At 46.3% G+C, this 19,590-nt stretch overlaps 1 protein-coding gene across 5 annotated transcripts in view; it reads left to right on the top strand.

The window, feature by feature from the left end:
• The window catches only part of PAX5 (paired box 5), a 146,277-nt gene that overhangs the window by 114,358 nt on the left and 12,329 nt on the right, over positions 1–19,590 (top strand). For all 5 annotated transcript variants that reach the window (XM_083816833.1, XM_083816834.1, XM_083816831.1 and 2 more), the window contains one exon: positions 16,923–17,009. In XM_083816833.1, coding sequence (XP_083672959.1) covers positions 16,923–17,009 — 87 coding nt within the window. The remainder of the gene's footprint in view (positions 1–16,922; positions 17,010–19,590) is intronic.

The following is a 19,590-nucleotide window of genomic DNA, read 5'->3' on the forward strand; positions in this document are numbered from 1 at the left end:
ACCAAGGGGGCAGCTCCTGAGTGACAGTTTGGCTAGCTTCAGTCAAATAAATCAGCCGCGTCAACCGGTAGCAGTGCGCTGCAATGCCGGGGGGCCGTGGGGCACAGAGGCAGGGGGCTGCAGCCATACCTTGCCACTGGGACCACCCCGTCCCCACCTGAGGAGTTCGGGTCTCTGGCAGCTGACCCAGGAGCTGGCTTGAAATACTGCTCGTGGGACAAGGGACTGATCTCGTGGGATTTTTTTGTCCAGATGCTGAGACTGAAGTCACTGTTTGGCTTCGAAAAAGGTTCCTGTTGGGGGGCAATTTGTGTGGATAGATGAATGCCAGGGGTCTTGGTCATGTCTTCGCATTTTCTGCTCTGCCCAGGGCTCCTGGCTTGCTTGTGGTAACTGAGTGTGTGTAGGGTAGTTTTGGAGGCTGCTACACAGGGCAAATTGACAGGCGCGCTGTAGTTGGCAGGGCTCGGCTGCTCCACGTGGAGGGATGCCGTCTGCTGAAGTGCAGCCACCTGCTGCCTGTGCAAGCAGAGGAGGAGAGGTGGAAGGTGTTCAGTGCTTGGTCTTGATGACAGACCTGGCTGTATTTTCTAGACCCAATGAGCCGCAGCATAACAGGCTTGTTCAAAAGAATTCTGACTTCGTGGTGGTACTGGGCTAAATCCTGCATCTCCCAGGCAGGGCTAAATTGCAGGACGTGCACGGCTTTTATCTTTTGTCTCAGTGCAGCATATCCACAAGGAGACGCTGACAGCAGTCTAAAAATAGAGGCTGTTTCCTGTTGGTGGTTCATTCAGTGCTAGGAGCTTGACTCACTGCTCATCTTTAAGCAATGCTGGTGATTATAAAAGCAACAGCAAGAATTTAGAATGCCTTTTGTTGCTGTTTCTATTTTTATTTTTTATCATCAGTAAAAGTTTTTCTATCCTCTGCAAGCCAGTTGTTTTCAGGTCCCTTTCTGCTGGAAGCATTGTGAGCACAAGTCTCTGCTCCAGCCAGAATTTTAAACATGAGGTGCCTGCAGATGAAACATGTTAAAAAGTTTGTCCTCTGGTCGTTAATTGCCCTGTAGAAGATGGCATCAGGGAACTGCCCGATGTAGGACTGGTCGATAGAGCTTGCCTTCTGTTGGGGTTTGCTCATTACCACTGAGACTGGCTACCCGCCAGCTGGGCTTCAGGACATCTCTGATGATCCTTGCAGCTGTGGGGGCTGCAAGGTGCCTTCTCCTCTCAACAGGCAGGAACAGCTTTACATAAGGTTTCCTAACAAATCATTGTCTGACTGGCTCTTAAAAGCAGCAGTGACAGTGGCTCCCCAGGCAGCACACCCCCACGCTTAACTGCGTGCAGTGGGAGCTCAGTGTCCAGCCAAGACATTTCTTGCTACAGATCAGGCTTGTTGCTTCATGCTCTGTCATCCACGGTTGCCCTCCTGTTGGATCTTTATTATTATTATTATTATTATTATTATTATTATTATTACTGATTGTCTGTTGGTGGAAACAAAGCACAAGTAAATAAGAAAAATAAATAAGAAAAAGCAGAATGTAATTAGAAAGCCGTGAGGTCTACACTAGTTCCAGTTTTGGAAAGTTGTGGTTTGGATTAGTCAAGCAAAGCACTGAAAATCTGGTTAAGTTACTTTTGTCCTGAGTGCAGTCATTGCTTCCTAGGTGTGAAAGCATGGCTGCCAGCTGGCCTGAACATGCTTTTGCTTGTGGGGTTGAATTTTGCTCTTGATGAGGTTTCTCAGACCTAAGCATCACAGACGCGGGAGCACACAAAATCCTATGTAATTCCTGAGTGTTCATCATTCTTAAGGTTGTGTCTCCTTGTGTTATATCAATACCCAGAGTTTTCAAAACCTTGAGATTACAAAAGCACTGTGGTTACAAACAACAAGTTGTGTGCTTTGCAAACCATATGGTGTGACCAGAACCTGCCTCTGCAACCAGTGATGGTATTGAGGGTGCTGGGAGCAACACTAAGCATGATGTGTGGGGTGCTTGTGGAGCAGCAGACCAAGCCACCAAAATCAAACAGGCGGTTTTCTGACAAACTGTGTTTGACTATGAAAAAGTGCTTAGATCCCAAAAGAAAGCACTGGAAAGTATTTCCTGACCCACTGCATCCACAAGCAGAAGGAGCATGGCGTGGGTTGAGAACTGGCTGAGCTCAGAGGGTGGTGATCAACGGTGCAGAGTCCGGCTGGGGACCTGTGACTAGCAGTGTTCCCCAGGGGTCAGTGCTGGGTCTGGTCTTGTTCAACATCTTCATCGATGACCTTGATGAGGGAATTGTGTCCACCCTCAGCAAGTATACCAATGATACAAAGCTGGGAGGAGCGGCTGACACACCAGAAGGCCGTGCTGCCATTCAGTAAGAACTGGATGGGCTGGAGAGCTGGGCAGGAAGAAAGCAGATGAGGTTTGACAAAAGCAAGTGTAGAGTCCTGCACCTGGGAAGGAACAACCGCATGTATCAGTACAGGCTGGGGGACGACCTGCTGGAGAGGAGCTCTGCGGAGAAGGACCTGGGGGTCCTGGTGGAAGACAGGTTGACCGTGAGCCAGCAGTGTGCCCTGGTGGCCAAGAGGGCCCATGGGATCCTGGGGTGCATTAAAAGGAGCGTGGCCAGCAGGTCAAGTGAGATGATCCTCTCCCTCTACTCTGCCCTGGTCAGGCCTCACCTGGAGTACTGTGTGAAGTTCTGGGCTCCCCGGCACAAAAAAGACAGGGATCTCCTGGAAAGAGTCCAGCGGAGGGCAACAAAGATGGTACGGGGCCTGGGGCATCTTCCCTATGAGGAAAGGCTGAGAGACCGGGGCCCGTTCAGCCTTGAGAAAAGAAGACTGAGAAGGGATCTTACCAATGTTTATAAATAGCAGAAGTGTGAGAGACAAAGGGATATGACCAACCTCTCTTCAGTGGTCTGTGGGGATAGGACAAGAGGTAATGGCCACAAAATGGAGCCCAGGAAGTTCCACACCAACATGCGAAAGAACTTCTCCCCGGTGAGGGTGACGGAGCACTGGGACAGGCTGCCCAGGGATGCTGTGGAATCTCCCTCCTTGGAGATATTCAAGGCCCGTCTGGACGCCTACCTGGGCAACCTGCTGTAGGGAACTTGCTTTGGCAGGGGGTTGGACCCGATGACATATGGAGGTCCCTTCCAACCCCTACAGTTCTGTGATCCTGTGATATCTGTGATCCTGCATGCCTGTTGTGTATCTGCACAACACTGGCGGCACTGGGCCATGCAAGTTAGCCATGCCATCATGAACTAACCACCAGGTAGCACTGAATAGAGAGCAAGTGTGTACATCTGTCACATCCAAGCTCTGCAGCTGAACTGCCAACTGTCCGACTGTACGACTGGTGCCCTGTAGGATTCAGTTTATTTTCCCCTGAAGCATTAGACCCTGGATAGCAAATCTGCAGCCTGCATTTAGCATCCCATGGAAGGATGTATACTATAAGTTATGCCTGGCTCTGAGGGCCGGCCTGAGAGGTTTGCCATCTGCACAGCTTTGTAGCTTTAGAAAACACTTGCCAAGTTAGTCTGCAGTGAACTTGCTGTCTCCTGTTTCCAGCATTTGAGTTGCCTATGGAACGCAAGTAGAGGCTGGAGGCAAGGATCTGGCACTGAGGCTCCACACCTTGTTGACATGGTCTTTTTTGCAGCTTGAGGAGGACCACAGCAAATGTTTTTTGTTTTTTTTTTTGGGGGGGTGGGGTGGGGCAGGGGGGGTGGATTTGCAGCAACCTCATAGCGTTATTTCTAACTTCAGCATTTTTACCTCTTGCTGGTCTTGTTTTCCAAGACTATAGCCCTGATTTTCTGTGATGGCTGTAGAGAGTTTTATTGCAGTTAGAACTGTCTGAACATAGAGCATCTGTCCTGTAGTAAACTGAAATAGTCGCAGACTGATGGTTAGATCACACACTGGTATATTTTGAGAATCAAGTTAATTTTGAGAATTAATACACTGTCTTTCACTTGTGACTGGAGTAGATTTTGGATCAGTCTCTACTCTGACTGGAAATTAAGTTGGGAAGTTTAAAGGTATTCCCCTTAATTATTACATAAAAAGACTAAAAGCAGCACTCTGGTCCTGAATCAATGTCTGTTTCACAACAGATGCTCTAAATCCTTGGAGTCTCAGGTATTAGCAACAAAGGTTACTTTGCCACACAGCACCTTTGCTGCAAAATAAGTAATCCCCAAGTGGGTGTGGATGTTGTACTTGCTGAACGAAGATATGTGCGTGGGCTCAGTGATGCGATTAGTGACATACGGGTAGGAGAAGAACCACTTGCTTTGTCAATAGCTGTTCTCTGGGCCTGGTGTGAAGGTGCTGCCCTGTCTTCTCTTCCTCATATGAAACTTTTTTTTGGAGCAGAGGTGCCAGTTCAGCAAAGGTCTGCTTAATATTCAATCTTGTGTGCTTCCTGAAGCGAGGAACAGGAGTGCCAGCACTTAGCAAGGAGCCTCTTTCCTTGGAAGTCAGGCCTGGGGGGCCAGGATGCACGTGGCCTGCACACACCAGGCCACAGTGTCCTCGAGCATCAGGCTACCCCTGCTAGGTGGGGAATGGGGCACCCATCAGTCCTCACTTCCTAATTGTGTGTCCTTATGCTCAGCAAAATTTGTTGCTGTCTCAGTTGGATCGGGTCAGAATAAGTGGGCTGCAGGTATCATCCTGAAGTGGCTTTGGTTGAAAAATGTGTGTTTGGTGATCCTGTGAAGGCCCAAGCTGCTGTGCTTCCACAGACTGACCTGTGTTTGGCTGACATGTTTTTTTCCTGCATTAAAAGAACTGGTATAACGTGGATGTGGTGTAAAACCAAAGCAGTGCTATGAAAATCAAGTGAGAAATTACCTGTCTTTTGTCACTCAAGCATTAATTTGCATTGTGTTTGGTGTCAGAAGGAAAAACTGACATCCCTGCTGTAGCCACGTCTCTGTATTTCAGAGCTTGTGTGAGCTCCCCATTATGACAGAAAGAACCAGGGAGGAAAGGCCTGCCCTGCTGACATGTTAAAGGCCTAGTCCAGGGGTGGCTGATGCCTGAAGTCCATCTGAAAAGCCAGTCTTGCTGGATGAAAGGATGAGATGCAAAGGTTTTGAGGGGCCCAGCCAGAAGTGTTCATCCACACAGGGGGCTTAGAAGACATCTTGACTTTTCCACCCTTCAAAGGTGCTGCCACCTTCGCAGAAAGGACAGGACTCTGTAACCTGGTGTTGCCAGAACTCCTGACCTGGCCCCAGGTGAGCACTGGCCTGCCTCATCGTGCTCTAAATGGTCCCCAAGGACACCAGTGGGATGTCTGTGAGCATACTGGTGTGGGCAGCTGCTCCATGAGCTGTGCAGACACTTTCCTACCCTTTTTCACATCGGTATTTTCAGATTAATGAAGACTGCTTCGCTGTCAACAACAAAGTACCTTTATCAAGATACCCATATCCTTAATTTCCAGACATTTGAACTCTAATTTCCACATTATGGATATATTGTTATGCCTCATAACCTTATAACTACTTCTGCTGTTAGTTAAATTACTTGTGTAATTCCTGGAAGTAACAACATATTATGCTATCGTTTCAAAGGCTGAAATTATATATAAAGAAAGGCAAAGATCTGAAAAAAAACAACATGGAGTGGACTATTTTCAGCTGACCCAAAAGCAACTTTTCGATAACACCATTTGGAGAATTTCATTCCACAATATATTTTTTTTGATCCTTTTTCCAACAGTTTGGGCTGAAAACATATTTTAAAGTGCTTTGTGAGATGGAAATTTCCCTTCTCATCCAGCCTGTGCTACCAGCTGTTCAGTTTGGAACAGAGAAAATGAAACCATGCATGCTGCAGCACTCACAGGCTGGAAATGCTAAGATCTTTAAAGGCGTGGATGCAAGCGCAGAGAGTGCGTGCGACGTGCTGACTGGAAATAAGGCACTCCGTGTCACTTCTCCTTCTTGAATGATCCTGAAATGGAGCATCAGGAAGAAGGCAGCCCCACAGACCACAGTTCAAGAGAGCTGCAAGCAGTAAGGTAATAAGCAGCCTACATGGCGCACACAGTGGTGCCACGTGGTTGGAACAAGCTGCCAAGCTGCACAAGATGAGTAGCACAGAGGGGAACTTCATTTTCAGCCCCACATCCTCATGAGCATGTCTTGGTTTGCTTGGAAGTTCTGGCCGTTCAGCTTCTCATTCCTGGGTCCAGCTGGAGTACCAAAAGGTCGTGTACTGATGTCTGGTTAGAAAGGGCAGGCATCTCTGTAAGAGGGCAGCCAAGGAAGGGAAGGGGCAACTTCCTTCTCATCGTTAATTGCAATGCCATGTTCTGTGCAGATGAGCTGGGTGGTTGTCCTCTTTGTAGAGGGAGATAATTCTCTCTTCATGCAGTTCCAATATGGTTGCTCTATGGCACCACCTACCTTTGTTGTATTAAAGTTAAATATCTTTGTGTACAAAAGTTTAAAGTGCATAGCTAAAACCTATGTGCCTGCAGTAATTGCAGATGTAAATCTTTTTGTCATCCTGCAAAGACTAGGTGAGGTATTTCATAAATATGTCAGAGGCAGCATTAAAATTTTATGGCAGGCAGCACGGGTCGAGAATAGTACAGTGACTTCACAGCAAGGTACGTCCACCTTAACCCACAACTCATTAGTCATTGATGGGATTTCTGTGCCTTGCAGTGTCTTGGAAATGAGGTAGTGTTACAAAAATCTGCATGTTTGATTTTTTAAATATGACAACCTACTCAGGACTGTTACAAATAAAATTGTACATCTTTGACCAGGTTCTTGTTAAAATAAAGACAAAGGAAGGGGACAATAGTGTGCAATCTGTAGGATAATAAAATTATATGCATCCTTCATTTGAAGTTAATTGGCAGTCTTGGTGGGACAGGGAACTTTGGAGAGATGTTATTGAATATGACTATGTGCCTTCCAGCCACAATGCAGTTGTGCCGCTTTTTGGCTGAAGTGTGGAAAAAATTATCCAATTGGACACAAAGATTTTGAAATCACTTGTGAAAGTTTGGGCAATGGTTATACCTATACTGTTAATAGAAATGTTAATCGACGAATATGAGACATTACAGGCATGAGCAGAATGCGCTTTTGGTGAGTAAAAGTGTACTGGTGGAAGGATTCAAAGGTGATAATAAGTGGTCTATTAATCCAACGTATACTTATAGTGGATTTACCAGCGATCTGTTAAGCCTCTGTGGATGGATTTCTTTAACCCGAGATGCGGCCAAGAAAAGCCTAAATATGCAAAGTGTTCTCACATCTCTGTGCATGTACATCTGCACATATCTGTCAGTGCCTGTCAGTACATGTGCAATTTTTCTTCTTGTGTGCTTCTGCTTCGTCCCACTCAGTGCCTCCAGGAGTGCAGACAGTGCCATATCATACAAAAGAATATGGACTGGAGAAGTAGTCTGAAGATGAAGCTAGCAAAAAGCATCTTTTACTCAGTTCAGCCCTGAATACCTAGCGAGGCATCTCTGTTGGCAGGCTCCCTGGCTGACCTCCTAGCTGCATCCTCTGAGGTCAGGCTGGTGGCTATGGCTTTGGCTGGCGTGAGCCACCTCCAGCCACAGCTGAGGCTCATCAGGACCAGAGCCTTGGCTGCAGGCAGAAGCCTGGGTTTTGGGGGCTCTGGCATGTGAAAGCGAGGCAGAGATTGGGGTGACGGAAACTCTGATAAGGGGGTTCTGATGTCCCAGGCACTTGCTTGTTCCCTTTCCTGGCTGCAGGCTCCCCAGTTTCCCTTCTGGGTGAGTTATTGTGTGACAGTCAATCTGTGAACTGAGCAAAACCTGTGTCCCTGCCTGAAGCTGGATTTTTCCACCTCCATCATTTAATCCATTTCATTTCATTTCATTTCATTTCATTTCATTTCATTTCATTTCATTTCATTTCATTTCATTTCATAGAAAAGAATAGTTTGGAAGGAACATACAAAGATCATTGAGTCCATCTTTCAGGCTGCCTTGGGGCTGGCCAAAGTTAAAACATGTCATTCAGAGCATTATCCAAATGCCTCTTGGACACTGACAGGCATGGGACATCGACCACCTTGCTAGGAAACCTGTTCCAGCGTCAAACTACCCTCTTGGTACAGATGTTTTTCCTAATACCTAGGAAAAGGCATTTACCTAAACACACTCCTAGGCAGCGGGATTGCTGCCTCCTTGGTTTTCCTGAAACTGCAAAGGGAGAAATATACATGGTTTACCAGCCACGTAGGGGAAGGCATCTCTAAGATGTGACAAATTTCTTATCTCCGAAGTGGCAACCTGATGAGCGCTCCACCTTCGCAGTGAGCATTGACCCTGGTCCATGTCCCGCTGCCCTGTTGCCCTCACTCTCCCTGCAAAAGTGGGAGAGTGAAATGCAGCTGGTGGACGGTGCAATACAGCTCTAAGCTCTGCTGTCCGCAGAGAAAGAGACGGAGAGCGCGCCTGTGACTGCCTTACCCTGCCAGGCTCTGCTTCAGTGCTAGTGTAAATCTTTTCAGAGTAACGAAGCTGTGTTTAAAGAAGACTGGCAAAAGGAATGAACGGGTATGTCAAAGTCAGCAGAAATATGTTTGTTGGGCCAACTAAGTCAGGTTTACCCACACTGAGATCAGGAATGGGCATGCTGCTTTGTTTTCTTACACAAGCAGAGCATGAGGTCTGCATTAAAAACTAAAACAAACATACGACAAACGGAAGCTGCTGTTTTCCTTTCAGACATCTCTCACTGGAACACAGTTACTGCCATTATATGTAGGACTAGCAATTCTTCTAGATGTATTTTCTAACAATCCAGTCTCAAGAAAATTTTCCAAGCCTGTCCTTCAATGATTGTCTTTCAAATTCTGTTTGCTTTTCCTGGGATTTTTGGCTGTTTATTACCTTGGGTATTTTCACTGAGATAAATTGGATAGAAAACTACAGACTTTTGGCATTGTTAGTGCATTTTCCCACTTGCTTTCTTTCCAGGGTGAACATTGCATCTGAAACACGTTTTGTTTTAGTTGTGTTTTGTTACTTGTTCCCTTATTTTGCAATTTTATTTCATTTTGTGTGTGTGTGTGTGTACAGCATTGTGTTTGGACTAGAGCAGTTAGATTAGTGGCCAATTATCTGCAAAGCAGAAGGTAAAGTTATCGTTGTCCTCCATTCGTGGAGCTTCTGTGGACAAGGAAAACATGAGAGAGCAGATTTACTGGTGGGCCATTTACTGGTGGTCAGCCATTGTTTTCTACACACCCTGATTAAATACATCTGATATTTACAGATCAGAGCAGTGTAAATCACCGATTCTTTTGTTTGCTAATGAATGTTAAAATTTAAAGGAAGTCTAAGGTTGCAAAGCAAAACAAAAAACAGCAATAAAAATTACTTTGGATCAAATGAAAAGATTTTCAATTCAAAGCAATATACATATTTTTTTCTGTGAGATTTTTGGACTTTTAAAATATTATTGAACTCAATTTGAAAACTCTGAATCACTCTGAATTTAAAAGAAAAAGAAGAGATTGGTTTGGAAAACATCTGCATGAAAAGAAAAAGCACATAGGGCTACTTTGTGATGGAATAAGTTTGTCGAATTGTTAGAAATTTGCATAAATATGTTAGTGATTTGAAACTACCTTTTTTTTTGTGAAAGCAAGTTTTACCTGAAAAGTGCTTCCCGGCTCCCCTGCACGTGGGCAGAGCTTCTAAGGCAGTGAGTTTTGTACGTTATGGGGGCTGTTTGCTTCCAGACAGGGCTGCAAACCTGTTACTCTCTCACCCCGATCCACCCTGAGAGCTTGTTGCAGGAAAGCCGATGTGCTTCCCTGAGGGCAAAACAGAGCCATTACTCTTCTCTGTAGAGCTCAGATCTTCTTTGCTAAAGTGTCTCACATTTGTTTGTCAGTCTGACTTTATTTCACATGATTCCCAATGTGAACTAGATTCTAGATCAGGCTGAAGCTGACCCCTCAGATGGTGTCAGTTAGCACCATGTTCTGTCCTTTGGTTAATATTTGAAACTTCAAGTGCGCATGACATATGGCCCTATTGTACATGTGACTTTTTTTGTAATAGATTTTAAAGTTGCGTTTGGATCGCATTTATTTCATAATGTTCATAGGTAATATGCAGGCTCCTTTGGTGTATTCTTGTTCCTAAGGGCAGTATTTAACCCTGCTTGCCATGCAGTCAAGCATATCTTAGTTACCAGGATAATGATTGTTATTGGAGTTCACCGAAGAAATTTATGATCCATGTGATTACTTCCATAAAAAAAAAAGAGACAGAAAACAAATAAAACTCGAGATTTTTTTTTTTTTAAAGTTACATTAGGTTCCTTTTCCACATGAAAAAAATAAAGACACTTGCAGCCCTTGCCTGAAGGTCAGGGTGGAATGGGAGAGAACAGTTAATCTACAGATGTCCAATTTCTAAGCAGGTACAGGAGATCAGTTTTGAATTTACCCTGGACCCCAACAAAGAATGAGCAGTGTGTTGTTATTCTTGGTCAGAATTCTGTTTTGTGTCCCACAACATCCCGTTCGTGTCCCTCATGAAGCTGTGTTTATTGAAAACTTTCCGCTGGTTTGTTTTATTGGTCTACCAAATAGAAGGGCTGTATAAGACACTGTCCTAAACCAGTAGCTTGGATGTCAAAAGGATGCAGCAATTTGGGACTGGAATTAAAAATAGAGACTTAGACAATCTGGTGAGAAGGGACCAGGGACAGCTGTAGGGGGGTTGTAATAACTCACAGTGGCTCCAGTTGATACTCATCAGGAAGTGTGCACATGCTAATTAAAAGGGGAGAGAAACACACTCATTGCTGAAAGATGCAGCTGAGGCAGATTATACAAAGATCCCTGAGCTGGTGAGTGACTGACTGACCAGGAAGGAGAAGTGTGGAAAGAAAAAATATTGGGAAGAGTCCGGTTCTGTAATTCAGTGGTTCACTTAGTTACAGCCGGGCTGCAAACATAGCAGATAGGCCAATTCTTACTCAATTACCTGAATTTTTTCACTGATTTCCCCGTGAAACAACTGATTACAGAAGAAGTCAGGCTTGGATCAGGTCTGTAGGTGGTATCCTGAAACCATAACACTGATATAACCATTTGTCTCCATGGTCTTGATGGATTCTTCCTGTTCCAAACGTGCACAAAACTTACTATCTGAACTGAGAAAATGGAGTGAAAGGAGTGTACAAACACATGTCCGTCTTCACCTTGCTAGCTCTAGTTAGTGCTTCACTGGCTCCAGAGCTTCTGATTCTCAGGATCTTCTGCGACTCTGAGGCTTGTTTCCCCCGGGAATCAGAGCTCTGTGATGAACTTGGAAATGTTAAAACAAACTTCTTTGTTAAGTATTTGCAAAACTTTGTATTTCAGTGGAAAGATACCAGCAGCTGGGTCACAAAAATTCTTCATATTTGATTAGGTTGCTAGTTTCTACTGTTAAATGTTACACGGTCCTAAGAATAAATGATTAAGAGCTGTGCTGTCTAGTGGGACAGCAGTGAGCCACATCTTCTCCATGCTGCACGGTGACAGTGGCCAGACTTTGGAACAGAGTCCCAGTGAAGCTGTGAACCTCCATCCTGGGAGATTTCCAAAACCTGGCTGGACGTAAGCTAATTTGAAGCTATCTCTCCTTTGAGTGCAGGTTTGGAGCCAATAACCCCCACAGATCCCTTCCAACTTACACTTCTCTATGGTTACAGCATCCCATTGAAAAACAAACAAACACAGAGAATGAAAAATAATTTGCATTCCCCTCTCACCTACCAAGATCCAGAGCTAGCTGAGATCAACTGCAAATCTTCCCATTTTGACCTGGGCGAGGTTTAAGTGTATGATACCCACTGTATCTCTGCGAAGCTGGTGAGAACTGGAGCTGCTGCACCTGTCTGAAGGCTGGAGCTGGCTGAGTGTGTCCCACTGCACAGCCAGCCTCCCAACCACGGTTAGTGCAGCCTCTTGCAGGGGGAGACATCTCCTAAGCTTGTGCAGAGACATCTGTGAACTCCCTCTTAGTGCACATGCGTGTTGCTCCCCTAGGGCCAGCCAACACTATCTGCTTTTCCTTCTGCCGTTCCGCCCATTCTTCTGCCTTTCAGTGGGCAAGGAAGGTTTGCAGCACCCTCGTTCTTCTCTGGAGCTCCTGAGAGCAGCAGGGCACCTGATTTCAGGAGGTGTCTGTGCTGGGAGCTGACCCTGGGCACATGCTGTGCACCTGCATCAGGACCTGCCAGCACACACCACAGCCTCACTGAGGTAGAGCAGGTAACATGTACAACATGTTTGATATCACAGGGAGAGATATCAGCCACCCCCACCTCTTTTAGGTATGAATTTAGTGGGATGACCTATTTCTGGGGTACCCCATTTCTCTGCTGAGTACAGAAAGAACCTGACAAAGAGCTCAGTCCCAACACCTGAAGTTTAGACAAGTTTCGCGAGTTGGGCTGAGCCCAATACCTTGCGTACAGAGACACATGCAACCTCCCTGGTCCCCTGTACAGGTAGTTTTCTTAAGCCGTGGTATTTTTAAAGACACCATGAAGTCTTCTCTTCGTGTATTGTTTTTTGTAATTTTTAAATTCAGACTTTTTAGTTCTGTGCATCACTTTGGAAACTTAGTGGAGCCTTTACCTTAAAACCAAACAGAGTGGTAAAACTGAGTCGTTAATCCCCAGTGGAAATAGGGCAGAGAGAACAAAGCAGGCTTATTCACCACCACCATCAAACTCTGCGGTTGCTCCTGGGGCTCAACCCATGGTCAGGGTGATTTTGTCTCTGTCTGCCATCTCAGGATGGAGTTCATCTCCTCAGGTTTGCTGCTGTGTTGTAGCACTAGAGTTTCCGTGAATCGCTCTTCCCTCCTAAACCTTCCAAAATGAGACCTCTACCTCTAGTGTAGCCTTTTTGGGCTGTAGCAGCAGTAGTATCGTAACAGCCTGGATTCAGGTCGGCAGGGGTGGGGTGGTACCGTTCAACATGAAGGAGCAGATTGCCACCCCTTCTCTGCAGTGCGTCGCGTGTGTGTGTATCCCAGGGTAGCTGCTCCGCTGTGATTTTTGAGTGGGGCTGGGGCTGGCCGCTAAGCAGTGCTGTCAAGAAGTATGCCTTGATGGGCCTTGGAATATCTTCTGAAACTCATGAGGCATTCATGCAGTGTTCATTCATCTAGTTCAGCTTCGCTATGGCTGTAACGTTTGTCTGCCCACACATTGTGATGATAGCAACAGGGCTTGAGACTTTCTCCCCCACTTCTCCTCTTTCCCCTCCCATCCTTATTTCTTTTCTCTTGTTTTCCTTTCCCTCTCTGTCCCCCCTACCTCCTCCCCCAGTCTCTTTTTGCAAGGCTGATGGATATGCAGAGTATGTTAAGAAGCAAGCAATACTGTCACTGAACTGATGGTGTTCAGTGACTCCTCGAGCTCCTGGCTGGTCTGTACTGCAGGAGCTTGACACCCTGACCACTGAGGCATAAAAAACAGAGAATTGGAAGCCTCAGCCTGACAGGCACCAGAGCATCCCCCAGAGAGGGTCCAAGATATGTGTGTGTGTGTGTTTGTGTGAAGGGAAGAGGGTAGCGGAGATTTTGGGGGGAGGAGAGCAAAGCGAGAGAGGATGAGACAATGAAATGTCAGCCCATAGTCAAGCTGCAGCGCTGCCGAATGTTTAGAAAGTGCAGCTGCCTACTTAGCAGTGTGCACAGCGTAAGTGTGTGAGGGAGCGCGATGTCCCAGGTGAAAATGCCCAGGACTCACAGAGGGACGTGTTGTCCTGTCTCCTGACGGGCGCAGGTCATGCAGGGGTACGATGGCTTGGTGCGACATCTGTTCAGTCTGCACACAGAGCAGCTGGGCAGGCTCTTCTCCACACCCAGGACAGCTTCTTGCGCAAAGGGTCTGAAGCTGGGAGCAGGGGCTGTCCTGTCTATCTTGCTGCTCTGCCCGCACACCATGCAGCTCCCAGGAAGGACGGTGCAGAGACACATGTGCAAGTTGTGTCAACCAGGCAGCAGCAGCAAGGTGGGTCTTGTGCTATGTCCAGCCTGAAAAACATTGGGAAGCTTCAGTGAACATTTTATTATTTTAATAGACGTGCAACTGAACCTCTGAACTGAACTTCTGCCTAACCTCTGAAAATTATAAAAAATATGAAACCCCTGGGGAAGCTGTGTCCACAGGAAGAGGTATTCACAGGATGAAGGGGTGTTTGTGCAGCACGCACTTGGAAAGAGAAATTGGGCTTCAGCCTTCAAGGGCTGGAAAAGATGATATTACTCAGCCATTAAGATAACAACCAGTTTGCCACCCATAGGCTCTGTAGGCTTCAGCAAACACCACTAGGACAGAGCTGAGTCAGAGACCTGGTGGAACACAAGAAAAGCAGAGGAAGCATCTGGCTGAGAAGACAGTCTCAGGTGCAGCAGAGAGACAGAAGAAGTGACCAGAGTTTTTTTTTTCTTTTCCTTTTTTTTTTTCTCCTGGCTTTTCCTGGATAAAAGTGGCTGCAGCAGTACTTGTGTCCTGCAGGAGGAAGCTTGCTTTCTAGCTAGCAGAAGGCAGTGGGGACATCTTTGCCAGTGCTTCTGGGACCTCAGATGGTTCCTGTTTTCTGGCTCTGCTGCCTTCTCTGTGCCTTGTTTTTTTAGCCAACAAGGGTGAGTACTGAATGGAGGTAGTGGTCAGGTACTAAAGTTGTCTATGATCCAGAAGGACAAGGACTAGGGAAGAAATGTGAATAAATGTAAATGTGTTGCACCACATAGCAGGATTTGGAAACAGTTCAATTTTCCATGGCTCCTAGAATGAATACCATTTCTTAGAAGTAATAATGAAAACCTGTTCTGAACTTCTGTAGAAATGTAGTCAAAACACGATTGGCACTTAACAGAATGGGCATTTAATGGTCCCACCTGCAGCTGTACAAATCTTTATTTTCTGCTTGTGCTCCTGCGAAAGTGCCTTGGCTGACCAGTGTGTAACAGCTGGAGGAGGCACAGGTAAACTCAAGAAAAATGCTGGGCCAGAGCCATGGTCTGTCTCTCCTGTCTTCCTGGCCTGCAAAGCCAGTGCCTGCTGCTCACAGCAAGGTGCAGGTCTACCCACGGAGATGTCGGATGACCTGTCTGTAGTTGGTACTCTCCACATCAGTAAACAGAGGTAGGGAGAAACAATGATGCATGAGGCTCATAAAATAAATCAAATCAGAACAGGTCTGTTCTGGGCTTAAGTGCTTCAGTGCAGGGTGAAGCTGCTGTTCGTGAAGATGTTGGGAGCCCTCCTTGGGCCGTTGGTGTAGTGGGCTGAGACATGCCTGCAGGTGATGAGCTACACATCTCAACCCTATGGTAAGCATGTGAGCGCTTGCTGCTCTTGGCTTCAGCCTTCAGCCCTGTCTGTGGGTGTTGGGCAAGGGAGAAGAGGGCATGCCGACACTGCCAGGTGCAACGCTACGAGTCCAGATGTCGGTGGGGAACAGCACGGGGAGGGGCTGTTACTGGAGACCCCCTGGAGCAGAGGAGCGAGGGGTGGCTTTTGCCATTTGTGTATTCAGTGTTCACCAGCATTCGTTGGTGCGGACTGAGAAACAGTGCTTTTCTACTGAAACAGCATCCCGTGGACACCAAGCTACCTTGCTACCTGCACCGAGCAGCTCAGCGGGTTTGTACTGCCTCGCCGATAACCAGAGCATCACCATCTCCCTCCTGGGACCTGCCAGTGGGCAACTCGCCGGGGCCATGTCCTGAGTGGGGAGGCCACCCACTGGCTTGGCATCTAGACTGTGGTCCCTGGGGCAGGTTTGCCACTTGGGCCAGCAGGTTGGTGGGATGTTGCTGTCACGTGCTGGTGGTGGTGTGGCTCTGCTGCTTGGCTGGGTAAAGGCAGTCCCTGAGTGCGACGGGGAAGCTGTGCCGTAGCCAAGGACCAGAGCAGCTGAAGGCTGCGGACAGCATCTTCCTTCTTCAGCTGGCAGCCTTCTCCACCACCTAGCCCAGGAAAATTTCTCCTGCTGTGCTGTTTTGTGTGTATTTGTGTACTTGAGAGGGAGAAAGAAAGAAGGAAGAAAGATAGAAGGAGAGCAGGAGAAACTGTCATTTGTGTAAGATGCCCTAACAAAACAATGGCAGTATTTGTATTTCCGTGGTGCTGGAGCCGGGTGCCCTGCCCAGGGTCAGAGCTCCATTATGAGCACTGCCCTGATGAGCTTGCAGCTGAGGTATGAAACAGGAGATGACGTGAAGGGAAGAAACAGACGGGGAAAGCAGGAGCTCACGAGGAAATAAATAACAGTAACTCTTTGAGTATTTCCTGTGCATTGGTCCAGAAGGTTTCAAAGCCACCTGAAACTGCAGTGAACATCCCTCTCCTTCGGTTAAAATGATCGGTGGAAGCCTGGGACTAAAACCATGTTCTCCTGGAGAGCCTGGAATGATATTCAATACCTAGAAGATTAGCTGATTTGTCTTCTCCTCCTAACAGAGAGCCTAGCTGACCAGCTCTGTCCCAGGATTGCATTTCTTGTCCTGTTGTAGGACCACAGTGGCAATGGCCAGCCCCTTAGATATGTCCCGGACTCCTCTCCACTCCTCCAGCTGTCTTGCTCCTGCAGTACAGGCTGTGTGAGAAAATCCCACCAGCTCGTCAGGCATGACCTGCAGTGCAAAAAGAACGCATAAAAGATGACTGTTCCCATTCATTTAATAATTTGGCCATCCAGATTGCCCTTCTTCAAAGAGAGTGATCAGCAGTGCTTTTACGAGAGCCTTCACTAGAGTATAGCATGTACTGAATAGTTCCTTTCCCACATGAACAACTGCAGTCTTAAATCAAATGATCTTCTTTTGTCTTTTTTTTTTCTGTTTCCCTTTTATTTAGGGAGTGAGTTTTCTGGGAGCCCATACAGCCATCCGCAATATTCAACGTACAATGATTCCTGGAGGTTTCCCAATCCTGGACTCCTTGGTAAGTTGCTGTCCCTCCCTTAAGGGTGCGTTGCTAGCTGTGGCTCATTTGTAAGCTGGAGGCAATTATGCACCACGAGGGGAGGCAGAATGCACGTCCTGGTGCGGTCCTGCATCCCAGTGCTGTTCCCTGGTGAGTGGCTGCAGATCTCTGTTGGGGCACGATAATGCTCTTAGTTCCTCTTGCCAGCAGGAAGCCCCATGCCAAAACCTCTTGTCTTCCTGTTTCTGCTCCGTAAAATCATTTGACAAACACAAGGCATTGCTGGAAGACTGGATGCCCATTTCTTGAGGGCAAGGAATCCTATTTGTACAAAACTAGTGGTGTTTTATTGGGACACCTGCTTCAGGAAGATGCTATGTCTCTTACAGACGAATGCGAGCCCCACCACTCTCTGCGCTGTTGTTTTCTTGCTAGTTCCAGCCCTTTGCCTTTCTCCCGGCCCTCATGTTGTGTATGCTCTTCAATTGTTCTTTTGCCAAATCTAGCTTTTCTTCTGCAAGGGACTGTTGAGCCAGTGCAGTCTCACTGACGTCTGCATGGGCTCTCATAAACGGTGGGGGGCAGGAGCCCTGTGGCTCATGCAGGATCATGGCCCTCATGTGAAGCATAAACATAATCCATTTTACACCACTGTCAAAAGCTGGCCCACTTTGACCTTGTACACATGTAGCATGCAGTAATTAGAATTTTTCCCTGCATAATTTGCATGGATGAGGTAAGTAAAATACCAATTAATTGTCATCTCTCAACACAGGAATAGCATGCCTTAGAGATTTCCAGATTTATGGATGACAGGGCTGTTATATGTGACCTCCAGCAGAGAAATAATTTTGAATTTTTGTCTTTTTTTTTTTTTTTTTTCATCCAGTTTCTTTGTTTTAAGTAATTGAGTCCCCATGTAATTGAGCCACCCAGGCTGTATTCATCATAGTTCTTGTCCTTAAACAAATCCTTCGGGAGCAATAGACAGCCTCTGCCTCTCATGCCATGGTGCTGGTATACTACTGCTATTTGCTGTGCCACATTTAAGGGTTTGTTAGTGCTTCCATCATAAATCAGAGAACAGATCTTCAGCTAATATAGATGGGCATAGCTGTACAAAGCCCGGGGAGTCCCAGTGCTTAAACCCGTAGTTACCATGGCCACAGCCAGGAGTGCCTGCAAGACTTCGGCTTGGCTGCATGAAGGAAGCTGCTTTAGCCAGTAGAAGAGTGCATGCAGTGATTTCCTAGTTTCTGGTTTTGCAACTCCTTTGGAAGCAGATGAGATGCTTTAACCTACTGCTGAAGGGAGGCCTTGGGAGCCAGGTCTTGCGTGGCTTTTTTTTTTTTTTTTTAATTTTGCCTGCAAACCTGTGAAGAAACCAGCAGGATTTTCAGAGTAAGTGAAAACCCAACTCAAAGCCCTCCCTTCTACATAACAAGAGTGGCTTTTGGCAAGGCTCCTGGGTTGCAGACTCGTGCCTGCAAATTGCCACTTGTGCAGGAGAGGACTTGCTTCTTTTTCCTTGTTTTCTTTTCGGATGATAAAATTTTGGGGGCAATTCTTTCACTTCTTTGAATATGTGGGGGGACAACAGCTGAAATGAGTGCGTGCTCCCCACCTTAAGGTGAATGGACTGCAAGGCTCACGTCTCAAGCCAGTGAGAGTTTATACAGCAGTATTTATTCAGTAGCATGCTGTGAACACGTGTTTAAAGGAGGCAAGGGCAAAAAGATTTGAATGCTACCATTTTCCTTCGGTAACTACAGCTTTTTTGAAACTGAAATGTACAGGATAAATATAATAATATTTTTTTGCTATCAGGAGTTGCTAAAGTATATACTTTTAGATTCCTTGTTTTTATCCTATATGAAGCATTTCATTTTGATACTTTCAAAATTGTGTGTTTCAGTAAGTACACTGTCAATCACTGCCATATAATGTTATGAGTGCACTGTGACACACTGAATGGGAATGATGAGCCTGAAAGCTTTTGATGCGTTGGAAGGAAAAATAAATGGGAATATTTGTTCTGCAGCAAGTCCTCAGGAAGAACTTACTGCTCCTTTAGCATGATCACAAAACCGGGAGTGCTGGAGTTTCCTTTGGAGGAGGAATTCCCTTGTCTGACCAGTGATGGTTTAAAATATCTGCTCCACTTCACTCCTGTCATCAGTGTAGGTATTGCTGAGCTGGTTAAGATCTCACATAATTTGTAGCTCTCTGTGGTGCTCAGGTACTATCTGTCTATGGTCACAGTGTGAGAACTGTAGCAGTGAGGTCTCGACTGAGCTGAACCTTTGAGATTCCCTTTTTTTTTCTTTTTTTTTTTTTTTTTTGGTCAGAAGATCACCAAAAGCAAAATGGTGTTAAGTTTTAAAAGGCATTTACTGGGAGTCTACATGATGCCATGTAGACTGGGGATTGCAGAAGTCCTTGATCTAACTGGAGCACAGAGCTCTTGCCTGCGCCAACATTATGCTGGATGGCAAGGCCAGTGAGCAGGTGCTCCAAGAGACACTGCGAAGTCCAGATGCAGCCATACAACCTAAGTTAGCATATGTCCATGGGTCGCCGTTGTCTGTAGGTCTTCTGT

The sequence above is a fragment of the Anser anser genome, assembly GCF_964211835.1.
Source record: "Anser anser genome assembly, chromosome: Z".
In the NCBI taxonomy this organism is placed as follows: Eukaryota; Metazoa; Chordata; class Aves; order Anseriformes; family Anatidae; genus Anser; species Anser anser.